The 21,412-nt window shown below is 41.2% G+C and overlaps 2 protein-coding genes across 2 annotated transcripts in view; one reads left to right on the forward strand and one right to left on the reverse strand.

Moving 5' to 3' along the window:
• Positions 1-634: 634 nt before the first annotated feature.
• Positions 635-9,553, forward strand: ubxn6 (UBX domain protein 6). The gene is made up of 11 exons (XM_079642040.1): positions 635-826; positions 2,251-2,408; positions 3,148-3,206; positions 3,336-3,464; positions 3,597-3,694; positions 3,837-3,912; positions 4,021-4,105; positions 5,497-5,716; positions 6,368-6,498; positions 6,608-6,756; positions 7,502-9,553. Exons 1-11 carry the CDS (start codon positions 744-746, stop codon positions 7,625-7,627), a joined length of 1,314 nt encoding a protein of 437 aa, XP_079498166.1. The 5' UTR covers positions 635-743; the 3' UTR covers positions 7,628-9,553.
• A 789-nt stretch (positions 9,554-10,342) lies between these two features.
• Positions 10,343-21,412, reverse strand: part of chaf1a (chromatin assembly factor 1, subunit A (p150)) — an 18,044-nt gene continuing 6,974 nt past the window's right edge. Inside the window, exons 8-13 of the mRNA XM_079650803.1 lie at positions 19,853-19,972; positions 19,454-19,706; positions 13,478-13,637; positions 12,325-12,643; positions 12,104-12,182; positions 10,343-11,245 (exon numbers count right to left, since the gene is read on the reverse strand). Of these exons, the coding sequence (XP_079506929.1) occupies positions 11,136-11,245; positions 12,104-12,182; positions 12,325-12,643; positions 13,478-13,637; positions 19,454-19,706; positions 19,853-19,972 (1,041 nt within the window). The 3' untranslated portion in view covers positions 10,343-11,135. The remainder of the gene's footprint in view (positions 11,246-12,103; positions 12,183-12,324; positions 12,644-13,477; positions 13,638-19,453; positions 19,707-19,852; positions 19,973-21,412) is intronic.

Consider the following 21,412-nt stretch of genomic DNA (forward strand, 5'->3'; position numbering starts at 1 on the left):
GGAATACAAAAATACAAGAATAAAGAAATGTGAAAAAAACAGAAATATTTTTTTTTGGAGATAAATACAAGAAGAAATAAACAAGAAAACATTTATACATACATATGGAAATCAATTCATGTGGCCCTAATCCTCTTCCGTAGGGATTGAACCCATTGAACCCATCACCCATCACAATTCTAGGTTCCTGTCGGACATACTAAATGTCAATTAGGAAAGGCGTAAAGTTATTAAAGACTTTTTCTGAAAAACTTTCCTCCAAGTATCCTAGATTTTGATTATGATGTCACGTCTGCATTGAAATGAAAGTAATGTTGCAGTGCCTCACTGTGTTCACTGGAAGGCAGTGCGTTGTTGATTTTGTGTGACATTTTACATTACATTTATTCATACAAAATGAAATCAGAAGTAAGAGCAAGGATTTGAATATGGAAATGAATTAGTGGCAAAAGCAGTGGAACACAAAATTAAGGGGTTTTCTTGGATAATATAACAAAGTAAACTCAACACACAGAAAGCTGTAAAACATTTAAGTAGTCCAGGGGATTATTTATTGTACACCATCATGTACAGTAGGTGGCGGTATGCACATTATAGGTAACGGTTGCAACCCGCCAGTAGATCAACAGAAGAAGAAGAAAAAGCGGAAGTAGATCAGCTGAGTTTGTTTTGGTCCTCCTCTCTGCTAGCTGTTAATTTATTTGTGTTTCTGCGATAAACATTTTCTGTGACCACTAAGGGAAATGAAGAAGCTTTTTGATGGCATTAAGAAAGACATGAAGTTTAAAACGGCGGGACCTGGGAAGAAACTTACTGACGACACAAGGCAAATAACAAACTTTACTTTCTACTTAAGCTACAGCGCTAGAGCTAGCCTTAGCTACTGTAGTCTAATATCTGCTGCACTATTGAGTTAGTACATATTCATGCTGGTCAATAATCATTATTGATGTGCATGTCATTAAGCTAACAACAACTCTACTGATGAGAGATTTTACTGTAACTGGGCTAAATGTTTATTCGCCGTTAGCATCTGTGTTATATAACGTTAAAGCTCTGCAGCGGGAGTCGCCCATCTATTCTCACTCAGTGGAGCTAATCCCAGAAAAATCTTATTTAGCCAATAGTTTTAGTAACGTAAAGTGACTTTTACTCACACTTAAGACACCCAACAGACTGACTGGAAATAGTCCTCCTGTCAGTGGTGTAGGAAGTACTCAGATCTAATACCACAGTGTAGAAGTACTTTTTTACAAGTAACAGTAAAAGTGTTACTGGTGTGAAATAACAAAACTATTTGCATCAAAATATATCTAAATTACAAACAGTTTATGTATTGGTCATATTTAAAAATGATGTTTATTATATGATTTATTATGATTATCAGTGAAAAGTAACTAAGTACTGTACTTAAGTACACATTTGAGGTACTAATTTTTACCACTTTAAATGTCTACTCTACTACATTTTGAAAGACAATTTTGTACTTTTTAATCCATTACATTTATTTTACAGATGTATTCAGTAGTTCATATTAAATTATAAAAAACCATGACTTGTGTAAAATAAGAAACCTATTATCATCAAAATATACCTAAAATACAAACAGTTTCAGTACTTATCATGCAGAATGAAGTATTTAAAAATGATGTTTATTATATTATGGATTATGATTATTGATTAATTTAACCTAAGAGATCAAAAAGACAGCACGTCAACTTCTGAATGCTGGGAACCTAAAGATTAAATTGAGATGCAGATTAACACTGTCACATTTGTCTAGTCATAAATCTGTAATAAACATTAGGTTTGTGTTATGCATCTACTCAATTAAAGGCTTAGAGTGGATAAGTGTTTAGAACATTATGATTAGGACTTTAAAAAAAGGAATGAGGCACTCTAAGTCAAATCCAAGCTCTAAGGATATGTCTGTTTTTAAAGACCTTCAGATCCCTAGTTAGACTAAGAACGGAGACTAAGAACAGAGACTAAGGATACGCTTTTGTAACAGGAAACAAGTAAATCAAACATAACTCCAAGACTTTTGACCTGGTCCTTAGTATGTAAGGCTAATAACTAAAGGTTTATATACTGTTGCTTTCTCCGGGCTCTTGCATCAAATATGATGATCTCTGTCTTGTATTGATTCAGCTATCGGAAGTATTTATCAAAGCAACATTTATTTGGATATTTGAAGCCCTACGTAGAACAACTGCATGTCTCTTCACATTGCTTTTCTGTCCCCTACAGTACCAAGCCTGATGTGGTGCAGAGCGGCTCCGGTTCCAGGCCGAATCGCCATGGTCCCAGTGAAGGGTCCCAGAGGGCTGGAGCCGCCGCCCTGGCTAGAATTGAACAGATTCCCCGGCCAAAGGTCGGCACCTCTCAGGATGCCATCAGGAACCAGGGTGAGGCAAACAACCCTATTCCAACACTGCTTCAGTCATTTTAATCAGTCAAAATAACAAAGTACGGCTTGCCTTTTAATGTCTTCATAGCTAACGGTTAGTTGCACTCGCTTATATTCTTTGGGCTGCATTCAAATATAGTTTGATTTAAAAGTCATCTATTATGCAAAATCCACTTTTTCATTTCTTTTATACATAAACATGTGTCCCTTATGTGTAAAGAGATTCTGAACGTTTCTGGAACAAAGACCCCCTCTCTTTTTGTCCTGATCCATTTATTTAAAAACCTGTCTGAAAATGAGCTGATCAGATTTTGTCCACTTTATGATGTCATAACGATTTTTTGGCTTGTGTAACCATTAGCCAATAGCCAACCAAGGTAACCCCCCCGCCACCTTGTCACCTGAATCTCCTCCTAGAGCACCATTGTGTTCCTTTTTAACCAAATATCTCTCAGAGGGGCGTGGCTCCTTATTTTCATCTAAAGTAACAGACAGAGAATCAGCACTTTTGAAACAGGGCTGAAACAGAGGGGATTACAATGATCTGTTTGTTGTTTCGAGCCAAACACTTCAGAGACATGTTTTGTATATATCTGAGACCTATAATATATTGATGAAAAACAGTATAATAGGGGACCTTTAAGAATAACAATGTTGTTTTCTATTGTTCATGATCTATTTAAATGTGAAGACAATGGGTTGTAGCAAAGTAATATAATTGCACGATTTGCTTATAGTCAAGAGAGAACTGGAGGCGGCGTCACTGGCTGAAAAAGACAAGGCAGAATCAGAGGAGGTATGTTTACAGGGACTGGCTGTCACATCAAGGTTTGAAAATGTCTGAAATGACACTAATGACATAATTCATTTCTCACAGTGATTAGCATTTTGTCTCATTATATTTGTGAATAACATTTCTTTCCAGAGATCCAAAGTGCCAGTGATAGCTCCCGCCTGTCTCTCAGTGTCAGGTGTGTATTTCACCTGTCCGCTAACCGGAGCCACTCTAGCTAAGAGTGAGAGGGAAGTACACATTAAAGAGGCCATTTTAATGGTACGTCTAAAAATATTACTACTTGTTGTTTCTGCTTGATTTACAGCTTGTTTGTTACACAATGATTTCATCTGAATATGGCTGAATGTTATAATACTAAGTATTGTTGTGGTCCTTTGTTTTCACTGTCAGCGGTTTGAGGAGGATCCCGTGGAGGCCTCTGTTATGATGATCCACACATTTAACAAAGACAGAGACAGAGTAAAGGCTGCTATCGACATTATGAGCAAGTAAGACACATCACATCAAGGGATCATCATCATGCTGACCTTGATTTCAGTTTTGACTTGCTGTCAGTTAAAGATCTTCATTTACTTTAATGCTTGCTCTTGGCTGATGTTATTTTCTGTTTCTTCATTGTTTTGACAATAGGTATATTGAAAATATATGTAAGAATCCCACTGAGGAGAAATACAGGAAGATTAAACTCGGCAACAAGGTGTACCAGGTAAGTCTGAAACGGGTCTCATTGATGTGAACCTCATCCCTTCGAGAATAAGCATTATTAATGTTTTTTGCCATATTGTATATATTTTACCCTTTTGTTTGATTTCAGGAGAAAGTTTGTTCTGTGGAGGGCAGTAGAGAGTTCCTGGAGGCCCTGGGCTTCACAGGCATTATGCTTTCTGTAGAGGGGAAAGGTAAGTGAGTCCTGATGCTCATGATTAACAATTCCTTACAGTGTTTTCCCTAGGATGGAGTCATCCTTTTTTTTTTTTTTACATTTTACAGTAAAATGCTTCAATCTGGTGCACTTTGAGCACACAATTACTAGAGACCTGATCTAGGGGGTACAACTCTAAAACGCCCATATGAAAAAGATCGGTTTACATTTTAATAATCAAATAAGTATGTGAACATAACCAATAACCTACCATAGCCAATAACAAATAAATGTAGCTTATTTTATTTTTGTTGTTCATTCATATCTTATTTTACCAGTTAAGATTTATTTATTTATGCATATTTTTGTATCTCTCCAACTTTAAACGATATTTTTGGTTTACTGTCCTATAGTATACATTGGAATGATTTCAAACCTGTTTTTATTTATCCTAATAATTATAAAGGAGTGCCCTGGAAATATGTGTTTACATAATTTGTGGTCAAAACGTTTGAGACCCACTGAGATAACTTAGACTAAAATTAACTATCTAAATACTCAGAGAGTCCTTTACCTCACTGAGCCTCTCAGTCTGACAGGAGAGCTCTCCTCCACCCTGGTTGTAGAAACATCTACTTCTTATATCCGTTAGCGCAGCTAGCACCAGATTCTAATAACAACAGCGCCGGTACCGGTGCGCCCTCTCCCTTGCTCGCTCTCTCGCTACCACGCTCGCACTTTGGCTGTGAGCTGCGGGCGCCTGATAAGCCAACATCCCCCACTTTCATCACTTACAGCGCCCACCGTACAGGGCAAATTAAACGTGTAACCGGGGTGAAAAGGGTGTTACATTGACTTAATTATGAATGTTGTTACATGAAGGCCAAACATTTGGATGAGCGCCAACGGTCAAAAATGTTTTTTCACTCACAGAGCTACCAGCGCAGCGCCCCCCAGATCTGTGTCGCTTATGCCAGAAATGGGCCCTGCCAGTACATACACTGGCAATGTCTCAAGATTTAGCAAAAATACACCTTTATTGAACATACAGTAACACAAATACTATAAATCCACATAAAAAACAATGAAAAATGAAAAAGGGTCACCACTTATTATTTTAAGAAAAGAAAAAAAAGTTGAAAAATAAAATATATATTTAAGCAATAGCTCACGACAGGCCGTGGTATACGCTCAGTATATCACGGCTAAGAACCAATCAGATTGCTTGATTTGAGTTGTCCGTTTTATAAATATTTGTTGGTACCTGGCTGGCGCCCCCTAGCAGCGGCGCTCATATTTCAGCAGCGGCGCTGCGCCGCCACTATTTGTATATAGGGGAAACACTGCCTTATCTTAGTCAACAGAAGAAGTAAATGTCATGCCAGTCAGTTATAACATGTTCTGTTTTGTGCCGTTCCCTGAGTACAGAGGAGGACGAGGAGTTCCTGGTGTTACTGGAGTACAGCCCTGACGCCCTGGAGTTGATGCAGGAGAGGAGGGACCGTCTCCAGAGAGGAGAGCCAGTGAGAGCTCAGCTGGACAGACAGCCGCAAGTGTTCAGATCGTCTACCAACGCTCAGCGCTTCGAGCTGCCGCCGGACTTCTACAACATGACATCGGAGGAGCTCAAGAAGGAGCAGCTGCAGAGGTACAGACTCCTATTGAATGGTTTGAACAGCAGAAGTTATAAGAACTACATTTATACATGAATTATGTCGTTTTTCTGATCCGCTTTTGGTTTGTATTGTACACCTCTAATTGTCCAGAAAACAAACTGAATTTTTTCTCTGATTATGGTAGTAATGACAGAAATGTAAAGGAAATATAATATAAATATATATAAAATATCTGATTACCACTATATCAGATTATGCAACCCTGATTCATTCACAAGCCAGGCTGTTGCAAAACAACCACATAATTGCCTGCACATCAAGCTGGATGGTTAAAGATTGTTTTCTGCTCAGATTCCCAGTCATAAGGGGGGGGGGGGGATTAAACGGGGACATCTTCTAGAAGCATAAAATAGAGGTTGGTTTTATGGCTGAGAGAACAAAACAACAGAAAAAGAGCACACGTAATTGACCATGATTGCAAACATCCTCAAAACAAATGCATAAATAATGTATAAAAACTCTTCAGTTGTTATCCCTGTTATATGTGCTACCTCAGTCTAGCCACGGAAATAACAAATGTGCCATATGCACAACCACCCAGATTGTTGTCTGCTGGTATTTGTCCATCATTCATTGGAACAACCTGCACTCTACATCATGTGTGTTTTGTGTGTGTTTCCTAGGAGTGAGCTGGTGGAGAAGAACGCCATGCTGCGCACTAAAGCCATGAGGGAGAAGGAGGAGCAGAGGGAGAGAAGGAAATACAACTACACTCTGCTCCGGACCCGACTGCCTGATGGATCCCTGCTTCAGGGTAAGAGCTTATCTTTCCTTGTTTTCAGAATCAGAACAAAACCAAATAAAAGTGTTGAAAGCCCTGATGTAAATGTAAACTAGGCATTGAAGATGAAGTGTGATTGCAGGGACCTTTTATGCATGGGACCGGTTGCCCGTGCTGTTTGCCTTCATCCGGGAGTCTTTGGTGGACGGCTGGCAGCCCTTTGAGCTCATCGCTCCTGGAGGTCAGAAACTACAGGAGTCTGAAGAGGTGGCTCTCGCAGAGTGTAACCTGGTGAGTGGAAACCAGAGTCTTCTTATTGAACTGCCTAACATGAAATGTCCCTAGATTTAAAGATAAGGTTGTGACATTGAAATCCTTTTTTTTTTTTTTTTTTACAGTAAACAACCCTAATGATGAATTGAGTTTACCAACTATTGATATCACATGTTTCTCTGTGGCATGGATCTCCAGTGTTGTCCAAAACTATACAAATAATAATAGACAACCTACTTTATTGCATCGAATAACATTTTCCTTCATTCATTGTAGCTACACCTGAGAACCAAATGTTTATTCATTCATTTTTATTATTTTATTTTATGAAAGTGAATTTAAGACCAGTTCTTTTTCTAAATGTCTTTGAAAGGAGCAAATTAGGTTGGTGCAACAGATCAAGTAAAAAATTAAAATATTCCATTCTAATCTACCTCGACCTAATAACTCATGCCAAGCATTATGTCATTGTCTATACTCTAGCAGCGGTTCCCAAACTTTTTCAACTAAAACCTTAATAATGAAAATGTTTCCACACAAATCATGTTTGGCAAATTATTTGGCAGCCCACAGGTTGGGAACCACTGCACTATAGTATTGAAACATTCATTTAAATGTAATTGAAATGAATATACATTTGAATTATAGTCCTAATACAAACCATGGTGTCCTCTTAATACAAACCATGGTGTCCTCTTCACACAAGCCAGTATTTGAACACTCCTGCAGATCAAATCAGACTGTGTGTGTCTGCATGTTTCAGGTCCCTGCAGCTCTGCTCACGTTTGCCTGGGATGCGGCCGTTCAGGCGGATATTGCAGCTGCGGGTGGGAAGAGCCCCGCTCTACTCAAACCCTCCCTGCTGGAAACCATCCGGACCCTGAGCTGAGCAGACACCCTCCCCCTGATCTCTCCCTGCTGCCTCCCCCCTGTGGCCCTCCTGGGGTGGAATTGCCCATTTACAAACGACTAGTGATACGTTTATTTTTACAAATGCTAACTTTAAAGTCGGTAGCAGTGATAAAATAGGGGCAACTTCCCCTAAATGCGCTTGTTTTGCTGAGCATTATCCCTCCATGTGGGGATAGGGTCCCCTCTCAGCTACACGTTGTACTGAAGGAAGCCGTTACTAACAGATGAAAGCATTGGTTTTGTTGCATCGTGAATGCACAGGCTGTGTAGGAAACAGAGGAAGATCTAACATCACCAGTCAGTCAGCTGTTCTTCGTGTGGCATGTTGACAGACCTTGTTTTAACTGTGGTGACATTTTCTCCCCTTGCTTTGAAGTTAAACTGTTGTATTAACACTATGACTGATCAAGAGAAAAAAGTAGTACAGCCAATTGATTCTGGTTATAGATTCTGTTGTGAACTATTTTGTATCTCAGTACAGAGCTTTTGGTGTCTGTGCACTGGCCTCCACTTGAATGCTATTAGTTTTCTTTGGCGTTGCTCCAGTTTCAACAGTGTTCTGACGGTCCGGTCTGATGCAAGTCTAGCTTGTCCGTTCGTCCTCTGCAGTGTGGCCTCACACTCTCGTTGTACAACATACTTCTACGTTAGTAACTAAAACTCCAAATGTTATTTATTTGTATTCATATGAGCATAAACCTGGACCCTAATCGAACATGTCTTTCTTGAGAATTTGATTTAAAATTGAAGTCCAAAACGGAGACGTCTTTTTACAGACTAGAATGGCACCTCCGCCAAATACATTTTTTTATCCGCCTCTTGATTTGGATCCACTCCAAAATGTAATGTGTTCTTCCTTAGCCCGTGCTTCACCCTTCCACCAAGTTTCTTTTAAATCGGGCTTGTAGTTTTTCTGTAATCCTGCTGACAGAACGAACAGACACTGTTACTGAAGGGTTAAGATGACAATGTGAAGTTGATTCTAATACCAATATAATTTCTTGTATTTTTAGCACTTTAGGAAAGACCTTAAACTTTATAAAACACTAAAGAGTGCCCTAAATGTAAAAAATAAAGCTTGATATAGCTTTATGCATACTGCACTAAAAACGTGGTAATTGCAGAGGGGCTCACTGCAGAGGTTTCATGTAGCTTACTTACTTGGCATGCTGGCTGGCGTAAACTACATTTCTGTTGTCATAACTTGTGTTGTCTTAAGTCATGTATTTGTTTGTATCAAACACATTTCCTTGGTATAAAAAAGGTATTTCAAACGGGGTGGTAGTACGTGAACATGCAGTTCATCTACCATCTCACTGAGTTGAGAATTCAAAGCAGTTTCAATTTATATTTTCAATTCACCCTTATCACATCATTAGGGTGATTTATACATTTATTTTGGTAGTGGTTTTGCCGTTGATGTATGCACACCAGATATATATGTAAAAGCTAGTTATAATTGCTTGTGATTGGTTAAGATGACAACGACCTACCTCTCACTGCTTATCGCTGTCTGATACATCCAAAGGGGGTTGTACACTAAAGTGGAAGAAAGGCCTGGATTGTTTTTGTTTTACAGAAGAAATAATTGTCACCTCATAAAACCTGTAATATTATTAATTGAGCAACTAAAACCTGTTTCAGCTGCTTTGTTATGTGTACAATTGACTACACAACCCCAGCGTTTGAGGACTAAGATGGACGTCAGCAACATGTCTGCTGTCTTTTATTTAATGGAGGCGTCTAAATGTTTGATCTGCATTGTAACCTTAATAGATCCCGAGTGAGCAGTAGTGATGTGTGCAGACAGTCTGAGTTGTAATCTGTTGCTTTTCAACCTGCCTGTAAAAGAGATCGCTTGCATTGCATCATAACTTTTGTTTAATAAACAGTTCTGAGGCGAGTCTGTTTAACTTCAACATGTTCCTAAAGGGGAGCTACTTTGAAACACATACAAGAACCATATGCTGAGTTTCCTGGAAAGCTCTTTGGATGGAAATGTTTAGTATTTTGAGTATTCCTCTGAAAATGATCACAGCTTACACCATGACATTCAGGGTTGAGCTTCTACTGTAATGCCTGAGACTAAACTACAGCTTGACTGTTTGTTATTACTCCACACAGCAAGTACACACCATTTCCCCCACGAATGCCAAGTGGTGGCAGCCTCATGTGTGAAAGCTGGTTTTGCCTCACCTCCTGTAGTCTGGAGAATCCAGCTATACATTACTACTACAGCTAACGGTTCATATTGTTGGTCCCTGAGCAATTGAGCCTTTCTTTCAAGAGAAGAACACATATCTACATTCATTAGAACGTAATGACAATTTGCAAACATTGGGCAGAGCAGTGTTTGTAAAAATGTAACTTCACTGACAAAGATGCCTCTACCGAATAGTGACTTTGCAGGTTGGAAATGTGTTGTTTCCAAAGGCTTGTTGTTGAGCAGTTTTATGATCTAAAAGCCAATGCATTTGGCATTTATTTTGAAACAGTTGAGTTTTTCCCCTAAAATGTAGACCAAACGGAAAAAAATACCCTAGTATTGACTGTACAGAAATAAATTCAATTTCTTTTCTTTAAACTTGCACTTAAAAAGATTAAAAAGGTTAACATGAAACCGAATCAATATTAAGTAAACGCTAAGTGAGTTAGTTACTGGTTACTGATCGCATCAAGAAGTGGCATTGAATTAATGGAATATAAAAGTGCAGTACTTTTATTCATGTTTAATGAACTTATCCTGTTCAAGTATTCTTGGAAAAAAACACAGAAAATACATATTTATAAAACATTGTGACACTGGACCTAACAGTACAAGTACAGATCTAGCAACTACTCCAGAGAGTTGTCAGAGTTAGAAATGGCAGAATAAATGCACCAATTGAAATTGAAGGGAAATGTACAGATTGAACTTCAGCCTCTCATTTCCCAATCCATATTTATGGTAAACTATATATATATGTACACATTTAGACTAGAAGATATCAGATAACGTTAATTCAACATTTCAGGAACCGTAAAGAACGTTGTTTTTGATTTCTTAGATTCTTCCTCATGAACATTGGGCATTTCTGTTCTGCTCTTCCTCCCTCTGCTCAACAACCTGTTGTTGCTAACGCGAGATGCTAAGAGTCTCCAAAGAGGCCGAAGCCAAAACATGCAGGACTGAAACTTCCATGCAAAAATCAATCAGACACACTCAATGAACATTGGACAAACTGCCATCAATAATCAAGTCAGAAACTTCTGATGTTATGCACAACTACATGTTACAGGCGAGACCACTCCCGACTCACAGAAAAAACAAGGTGAAAGGAATTCATAATATTGAGCAGAAGCCACCTGAGCGGGTTGCCTGCACCAAAGTGTGCTGCTTCATGTTGCTTGAAGACTTGATTCTGTCTTGGACACAGAAGCGTTCAGAACCAGGAAGGAGACATTAATCAGGGAGGGAGCGTTGTTGACGGAGCCGCCTCCTGTCCTCAGGCCGTGGAGAGGGCTGGAGCCGCGCTGGACACCGGGAGGGCCGCTGTGTTGGAGGGAGGGACCTCTATCACACAGTCTCCCTCATTGGAGGACTTCCTGGTCGGGGCTATAGAGAGATAAATATAATGAGATTTCCTTTCTATGATAAATAACATGTACGCATCCATTTAAAGCTGAAGAATGAAAGTAATATTAATTGCGAGTGGCGACAGCAATGCTGTATTGTTCTTCACTTTGTAACTATTCACCAACTGTAGTGAGAACCACAGAAGAAGTTTTGAATACGATGAAGTGTTTATATTTGAGTCAGGAAAGATTTTGTTGACGTGATAGTCGCAACACTGCAAGATGCAAAAACGAAACTTTACAGGGGTGTATTCATGATACAAACTGAGTTGACAAGTGTTTTTCATTCCATCGACTAAATGTTGCAAATTTAATCAAAAGTTTGCAGGCATTTGCAAATGAATAAAGAAGGTGCCTAAAATACGCAGTGAACCTCACATGTGTGAGAAGCAGGAATAAAAAAGGGACTCACCTTGTGGTATAACCGGCAAGAGAGAAAGCCTTTGAGCTCCAGACTGTTTCAGAAATAACCCTTGATAAGCCATGATATGGCGTTTCATCACCACAGTATTTAGTTTAGACAGTAGCTGCCGGGTCCCACATGAGCTCAGCCCCCTCCTTTTTTATTAATCAATTTTTCTTTTTTAAAAAAATCTTTATACCCAAAATCAGCACTTTTGAAACAGGAAGTGAAATAGAGGGATATGAGGCATGGCTAGAATGGGAGATCTGTTTGGTATTTTGAGCAAAACACTTCATAGACGTGTTTTTTATATATCTGAGACCTATGCTATTGCCTGAAAATAGCATGATAGGTGCACTTTAAATTAAATCTGAACCTTATAGTAAACAACTACAGTTCCCAATAACAGTTTAATATTGGTTCTGTGTAACTCACCAGTCTTTGTGGACACAATGACACAATCTTCTTCGTCATCTTCCTCAGTGTCAGCTTGAAAACCATCTGCCTCTATTGCCTGAAATCCCAATGATACAAGAACACTTGAGACACTGGTGGGATACCCTCAGGGTGGGATAAGCATGTATTTGAGTTGATGATCTTAAAGAGGATTCAATGAAATGCTGCAGTTAAACATCTATTTGAGAGCGTTTCTCTACCTGCTCTGGGTCAGCACATTTCTTCATGAACTTGGTGATTGACATGCTGCCTGTGCTTTTCCTTTTGTTGGAGGATGACGATGTGGACGAGGAGTTCTGTGGGGTTGTGGGGGAGTTTCCCTGAGAGCCGGTGGCAGCCTGTGGTTCTTCACGGGACTCTTCTCGAGCCCCTGTGGTGAGGTAGGTCCATTGGCAGGGCACAGGAAGAGCGTCCTGACCGAAGCGGGTCAGAACCTCCGCCTGGACGTACCAGCAGCGTCTGTAGGTGGAGCGCTTCTCATAAGCAGCGTTGCTCTTCATCAGGCGCTTCACCTGTATTCTGATGAAAGAGGGAAAGAGAGCTCATTAGATATAAAAGGTGAAAGATGTGTTTTCAAATGAGATGCAGTGTTTGTTGTAGCTTTTTAAATGAATAGCAAAATACTTTACTGTCTTTTAAAAGAAAAATAGTATCAGCTCTTAAAATGTAAAACGCACCATTTTGTAGATTACGTTCTCCTTTACAGTTAATATTGTAAATGGAGCAGTGGCGGACTGGCCATCGGGACGTTCATGGCGAATCCCGATGGGCCGGTACTGAAGTGGGCCGGTCGGACGATGTGGGCCCGTCGGATAAGTCACTAGCCCCCCCCCCGTTGACAATTTACTAGCGGTATTTACTAGCAGTACTGAAGTGGGCCGGTCGAGAGTCCCGGGCTTATTTTTAGTCCCAGTCCGCCCCTGAAATAGCGTATCAGTACACCTCTTCACAAACTTAATGATGTACATGCCGTTTGGTACCCATTGGAAATGTTCAGAAGAATTCAGAATTATAATGAAAATAGTATACAAGTGGACAACGTGCTACCTTAAGCTTGAGAAAGAAGATTCTTTACATCTTTGACACTAGAATGAATATAATGTAAATAAACATGTGTACCAGGGTTTCCCAGACATAGACTTTACAGGTATATTAACGTCCGCCAAAGTATATTTCGAGACCCATTTAGGTTTACATATACATACATCCGTCCTCGAGCACGACACCATCCGCGATCGATTAACTAGTGGACAACGACCCCTCCTTTACCTGTTTTGCTCCGCTATCGCGTGAAGGGTCTGCTTCACGCGCTCCGCAGTAACCCCGCGTTATCACGTAATATAGTTGTTTTACCTGGTGGGGATGTTTTCTGCCTGACTCTGAGGGCTGGACAGTTCGGGGGGCGATGAAGATGAGGAGGTGGTCGGCTGGCGACAAAACTCCTGGAACTCACTGATGATCACCTTGCTGCTGTTGGTGTTGCCGTGCAGCAGAGGCAGCAGCCGACTGAGTACTGAGGGAGAAGAGAGCATTAGAGATCTTTAGAATGTGTCATTAGCTCAGAAAGATATGTACTGTGAAAAACTGTAAAGGTATACAACATTCTACAGCAGGCATCCTCAAAGTCCGGACTCCGGTCCGGATCCGGACCGAACGACAACTGTCTCTGGACTCTGAGCGAAATTATACTTTTCATATGTATTATCTGTATTATCTGTGTTATTTTTGAGACAACGCAACGAGTCAAAATTCTCCGTTGTGTACAAACAGCGCTCTATCTGTCTGTCTGTCTGTCTGTGTGTGTCTGTGTGTGTCTGTCAACGCATTGGTCCAATCACATTCAGCATCCCATCAGCGTTTTTCCCCCCCCACCAACAGTCTGCGAATCAGAGGCACAGTAGGGCGGGTCTTCACAGAATGCGGGTGGGAAAAATGTGTGTTTAAAAAAAAAGAAGTCAGAGCGAGAGTTAACAGCTCATCTAGTTGCATCTGTACTGTAGCTAGCAGCCTAGTTTCACCTACCTGGGACCCCGGGGCGGCATGGCGTGGCAACTGCCACCCTAAAAATAGGCCTTGCCACCCCAGCTGCCACCCCAGTTGGCAGCTTTGTTTTGAAAGAAAAGTTGTGGCTCATCAGACATTTATGAGAGAACGTCTCTAATGTCCGAGTGCAAGTGAATGCAGCACAAGACACACGTCTTGTAACGCACGTCAACCCATGGCGCGAGCGTTGAGATATGATTGGCGGCGATTTCGATTTGAACGGTACGGCGCAAAACGAGAAGCATTCGGACCATAGACTGATTCGGACCCAAGTACTGAAGGAATGAGTTATTTGCGGTCTACAATGACAGAGAAGAGACTGTCAAGTTTGGCTGTACTCAGCATTGAATCAAAACGCACTAAAGCTTTGGATCTTACTAATTTTGTGAGGAGTTTTGCTGAACAAAATGGTAATCGCCGCATTCAGCTGTAATAGACATGATGCTCTGTTCACGGGATGAGCATACAAAACTGTTAAGATGATGACCTTACGTGTTTTTTCTTTGTGGGGGTCTTTCCCCAAAAAACTGTTCTAAGTCCTGAGAAAGTCAAATAAGACGGTGTGTAAAACTACACTGCCCAGTCAAAAAAAAGTGACCACTAGGCCAGTAGGTAAGGACTTTCCACTCGATAATAACTGAAGTATAAAATAATGCATGACTGAAGTGATGGAGACCATGTTTGAAGGCAAACAAAAAGAGGAAATAACAGGTCAAATAAAGCAAATCCCCCTCTCAGATTCCACAGCAACCAGAAGAACATAAATACTGGCTGTTGATTTGATTAATCAGCTTTGTGATGGAATACAAAATGCACAGTGCATTTCCTTAGCTGTGGATGAGACCACTGGCACCACTGACAATGCTCAGTTGCTGGTGTTTGTGAGTTTTTATGATGAGGCAAAGGGGGAGTTTGTTGAAGATGTGTTGGGCCTGACGAACCTCAGTGGACACACAAGGGGGCAAGACATTTATAAAGCAATGATGGGAATGCTGAATGAAAGAGGGTGCGGCTGCCTTTATTCATAACTGCGCAGCTCTGCGACTCTGAGGGATCAAGCACAGACGCAATAACAATGAAAACTGCTGCACACAGATTATTTTTGTTTTTGCAACCTCGTGTTAAGAATCTTGTTGCAATTGTTTAAAATGTTGAATGACCGTAATCATCGGACCTTTGTCTTATTAAAAACATTTTTTTGGACCTTTAACATTTGTATTTGAGTACCCCTGTTCTACAGGAACACATTTTGATTGCTTCTGAAGAAACATATTTATACAGGTTCACAATTTCAACCAAAATGTAATGGCCAAGGTTTAACCAACTGTTTTAAATAAACTGGCCATTAAGGCTCGTTATAATTTCAAATGATGTACTGATAGTAGGGCTGCACAATATATCGTGTCGTGACGATAATCGCGATATGCGCATGCACGATATTCACATCGCGTGGGCGTGTGATTGAAAAAAAAGAAAAGAAGCAGGACTTGCGATATTAAGTAGTCATGTTACAATTATTTTGCTGCTTGCTACCAAAGGAAAACGTACGCGGCTCTCATGTCAGGGGTACTTGAGTGAGTGACATGCAGGCTCTGCATGCGCAGCAAACCACCAATCACAATCAAATCTCCAAAGCAAACGGACCCGGTGATTAAAGGTAAAAATACAGACTAAAGTCGTTTCATGTGTTTCTCCAGGGCAGCTAACCGAGCTAGCTCAGCTTGTTGCTCTGATAACTTAAGATCCAGACGTCCGTGACTAAAATCCTTCATCCGGTTAAATATAGTTACAAAAATACCAATTGTATAGCATTGAAGTTCAAGAAAGGATGGTTTGCGGGGGGAAAAAAAACTGTCTTTTCTTCATTTCTTGTATGTTTTCATATCGCAATATATATCGCAGGGAGGGGGGAAAATCGCAATGTCAGTTTTTTCCAATATTGTGCAGCCCTAACTGATAGTTCAAGTGTGAAATGAAAAAGGTAAGTTTCAACTACAATGCTTGTATATGATGGTAACTACTGTATCAAACAAGTCTAGCATTAAACAATATGGCAATACACATCGTTTAATTTATGGGCACAATAATACAGTTTTTCTAAGGGAATTACAGTAAGGTGCATGACATTTGAGCCCACATGCCCATATTAAGACAACAGTGCATGACATTAAGGATTTTGAGCCATCTAAGCTAATTTACAGATGGCCCTGAGCCCAATAGAGATTGCCCTGAAAAATGCGTGCGGACGAAATGATGCACGAACGGTTTGGGGGGCTTCCCCCTAGAAAATGTATATTTTTGCAGGTCTTAGATGCTGTCTGGTGCATTCTGTAGACTGAATTATAAGATGAACCACCAAAATATTATATTGTACAATTTCAATTTTCTTCTTCATTTCACTTGTTTGTTTGCTCTTGTTTGCTCGCTTGCATGCCCTGCATAGCTATAAGAAATACTTAAGTTGTTGGTCAAGACACTTTCCATCTGATGAAGGCAAATGCCTTCCCAGATGTAAAAAAGTAGAAAACATTACATTCAGATGTAACTGCCAAAACAAACATTATTTACACTATTATGGCCCCTGTTAAAAATGTTTGTAATGTTATCTACTGTAAGTTGGTCGAACGAATGCCGCCTCATCCGGAAGCTGAACGAGCAGACCCGAGCAGCAGTCGAGAGGAGCCGAGCGCATCCGCGAAGCACACAAAATGGCGACGTCAGAGTTCCCGTTAGCCGACAAAACTAAATCTCTTCGGTCAAAATAATTTCCCTTTAGCACAATACCGCTTCAGTTGCGCCACTTATGTGACAGACAAGAAGAGTATGTGACAGACAATAATAGTCAATTATAATGTCTAACACTTAATGTGGAGAAAGAGATGTCCTGTATAGGTTGATTGTGCCTTGATCTGTTGGTAATGCCTCGGAGTTCCGGTGGGCATGTAAACAAATGCATAATGCTGCGCTATACTTTGTGGCCTCACCCGGTTGCATAGCGACACTTATTGTTTAGGTGTCTTTTAATAAGCAGGTAGTCATATCATTAGCTAGACCTAGCTGGATCTGATCGATATGGACATAAACGCGAGTAAAGTCTAATCTGAAGGGAGAGAGAGATCAGCTGCTGCTGACGAGTCGACACCCAGCTCTGCATGATCACATGCAGCGGTGAGCGGAACAAAACACACACACTTCAGGTTAGAATATCACTCGTAGCTATTTTAATTACCTCTCAAACTACCTAAACTAGTTATAGATATGTTTAGTTTTACTGTCGGGTCACTCATTACTGGATCCGCGAGCTGCATGATACTGGTATAATAGATTGCCTGATCGGGCAACCAGCAGGTGAGGCTTCATTGCCCGAGCTAAATACTAGATGGCCCCGGGCCATCGGGCAGTCCTTAATGTCGAGCCCTGGACAAGCAAACTATACATTAAGATATAGCCAAACATACTCAAAATACTAGGGCTGTGCCAAATAGTTTTTTTATACTATGTGAGCTTCCATAGACCCTTTTCACAGCCATTTTGGCATCTCAAGGCTGAAAAGATATGGCTTTAATGATATCATACATAATGGCTTTATTCCATGAAGTGAGCCAGCATACACAATAATAGAGCCCTGGAAATAGAGTGCCACAGTTACGCGTAGTGCTGTGTACCTGGACTCACATTCAGGTTCAGGTCCGGACTCAAGTCCAGAGGTTCAGGTTCAGGTCCGGACTTATAAGTCCGGACTTGTGTCAAGTTGTGTGAGTAACTAAAGTGAACTTTTTTTTAGCTAATTATCAATTGAAAATAAACTCATAATCAACTCAAATTCAAACTCGTCAGGTTTATTGTGCCCCCTTCCAACTTGTGTCTAAACCATGTCTTTTTCTAGAACTCTACATGTGTTACTAACTACACAACACAACTACATACATAGTGATGTACATACAAGACTCAATATGCAAGAGTACAAGTCTATGTGTTCTTGTTCAAGAACAACAGCATATTGACATTGTCTGGGTGAAGTGTTGCTCTTTCGGCAGACACTATATCACCATACATACAAAGGAGTTAGCTTAGCAACACTACCAAATATGGCAACCAGCATCCCACGCTGTCAGTGTCCACTATGTCTAAGCCAGTTTCCCTTGACGTCACACAGATCTCGCGAGCAGTTGCGATATTTTGCGAGACTTCGTGAGCTCAGTAATGGCCGCCATATCAGAAGTCAAAACAATGTTTTTCGTCTTTTCTCAGCGCAAATTTCCCGATCTATGGAAGGTTTTAGATGGTTTAGAACACAAAGGAGAATATACGTAAGTACCGGTTCCTGACGTTCCGGTTTTAACCGGACTTGAACCGAAACTTTTTACAAGTCCAGTACCGGTTCGGCGTACCGGTACGCAGCACTAGTTACGCGTCCTAAAACCCGGAAGTAAGTTAGCATTTTACCACTTCCGGTTCCTTCGACAAAAAGCAATGCAATTTCTCCATAGGTTTTGAGAAAATAGCTGGAAATGAGGTAAGATAAAGTATATAAAAAAAAAGAGACATATCACGTTTTGTTCTAAGACATTAAATACATCAGCAGTGACCCAACTGGAGATTTTTGAAGAGTTGACGTGTCTGAAAAACGATGGTTGTTAACAAGTGGCTGAATGGGACTATAGAAGTTGTTGAGGCCGTTGTACGTCATTACACCGAACACGTAAACACTCCCGCTAAGTTTGTTTTTCCCCGTGTTCTGCTTGAAAGCAAGTGCCTGCCTCCTGCAAACTGTTAAAACAAACTCTTCAATTTGTACCATTTTGAATCTGAATTTTTGAATATGGATCTTGAGTTGGCATGACGTTGAAGCAGCGACCCTGCTGTAGTTCGTTTATAGCATAACGTTAGCATTTTCCTTCTGGCGAATAGATTTATGATTCGAAAATGATAAAAGTAGGGTAGACATGTGGATATTATCCGACTGAACAAAACGTGATCCGTCTCTTAAATGTGTGTCAACCACAGTCCTTATTTCCAGCTATTTTCCAAAATCCTATGGAGAAATTGCATTGCGTTTTTGTCGAAGGAACCGGAAGGAGTTTATTTCCGGGTTTTAGGACTGTGCACTAGCACTGTGCACTCGCCAAAATAAAGCCATCATAACGGTTATTGATGTCACCTGTGCGGATTGTGTCACTTCAGATGGTGTGATGTGTCAGAGATGCAGGATGTGCACCGATCAACGTCACAAAGAACAGCTGTTCCCCACAAAGGCAAAGAGAATGCGGTCACACACACACTTACATTGTTCTTCTCTCTGGCTCTTCCTCAGTGAAAGCTCCTCTTGGCCGGGGCTGGTGTCTACCTTTGGTAAAGGCTCCACCAGACAAAGAGCATAAGGCTTGAAGAGCTGCAGTCCAGGTCCTTCTCCCTCCCAGAGGCAGCCCCTCACCACGGGGTCCAGCACCTTCATCTTCTTCTTGGTGGACATCAGCTCGTCCCACTCCTTTGCTTTCACTTTCTGACGTATTTTCTGCTTCTCCAAGTCGCCACCCTCCTACAAGGTTCAATGTATGTTAATAATGGTGCAAATAGGAAGCAGAAACTAAAAAACAGCTAAATCAAATGAATGCTCACATGTCAGATTAAGTAAAGAAGAATTAGATGTATGAAAAACAAACAAAATGGCAGCTCTCTTCATACCTCTTCCTCTAGAGCACACTCATCCTCTGAAAGGTACCCATGAGGAACAAAGAAGCCGTCATCATCGCTATCATCGTCACCTCCTTCACCTCCTTCACCTCCTTCACCTCCTTCCTCTTCCTGAAAAATATCAACAATTCAAAGTCTTAAAAAACGGTCAAATTAACAGTTTAAATACAGGATAACCGCTATAATAAATAATTTTGCAAGTCAAACAAATAAAAATGTGTCGTAAAACTGTGAAGCAACCCTTTTTTGTGTGAAACCGCTCAATGAACTACATCTCCCGCCTTGCACCACACACCGAGACAGTGGCACATTTAACTTCTTTCTTTCAGAATGAGGCGAAAAGTATTAAAAAAGAGGTGAAAATCACTACTGGGCATGTTGAGAGCTGTACATACTCAGTTCCGTAGGAGCCAGCATGCGGGACTGGGATTTGTAGTCTTTCTAGTTGCGTATTTTTCATAGTCTTATATTTCAACAGTTTTACAACAAACTGTGACTTTTTTGATTTGGAAATAATTTTTTAAGATTGACAAACATCATATGTGTAATTCGTGGAACAATTCAAACGGGATTGAAAGATAATCTTTCTCTCCCCATTGACTTCAATACATAACTTTACCGAAATAAGGTTCCATGGGTCCGAAGTAGATGGGCGGGACTTCGCCACTCTATAGAGAGACGAAGTCCCTCCCTTTCCGGTGGACCCCCCCCCCCCCCCCCCCCCCGTTCATCGCGTCCAAATCGGGGACATTCCGTGTTGTCCTGTGGCAGGCACTGCCGATGTCGGGGAAAAGATCTTCAATACTCCAAAAAGAATCCCACCAGACTCCTTTGCCCCTCCAAGAGAGGGATGTCCTTGTCCTTTTCATCATCCATCCATCCATCCATCTTCTCCCGCTTATCCGTGGTCGGGTCGCGGAGGTAACAGTTCAAACAGAGAGCCCCAAACTTTCTTTTCCCTGGCCTCATCAACCAGCTCTGACTGGGGGATCCCAAGGCGCTCCCAGGCCAGCGAAGAGATATAATCCCTCCACCTGGTTCTAGGTCTACCCCTTGGTCTCCTCCCAGCTGGACGTGCCTGGAACACCTCCCTAGGGAGGCGCCCAGGTGGCATCCTAACTAGGTGCCCGAACCACCTCAACTGGCTCCTTTCGACGCGAAGGAAGAGCGGTTCAACTCCGAGTCCCTCCCGGATGACCGAACTTCTCACCTTATCCCTAAGGGAGACACCAGCCACCCTGCGGAGAAAACCCATCTCGGCCGCTTGTACCCGCGATCTCGTTCTTTCGGTCATGACCCATCCTTCATGACCATAGGTGAGGGTAGGAACGAAAATGGCCCGGTAGACAGAGAGCTTTGCCTTCTGGCTCAGCTCTCTTTTCGTCATAACGGTGCGGTAAAGCGACCGCAGTACCGCTCCCGCTGCTCCGATTCTCCGACCCATCTCACACTCCATTGTTCCCTCACTCGAGAACAAGACCCCGAGATACTTGAACTCCTTCACTTGGGGTACTTCACTTGGGGTAAGGACTCATTCACACTCAATCTTTT

Source organism: Notothenia rossii, assembly GCF_949606895.1.
Source record: "Notothenia rossii genome assembly, chromosome: 1".
Taxonomy (NCBI): domain Eukaryota; kingdom Metazoa; phylum Chordata; class Actinopteri; order Perciformes; family Nototheniidae; genus Notothenia; species Notothenia rossii.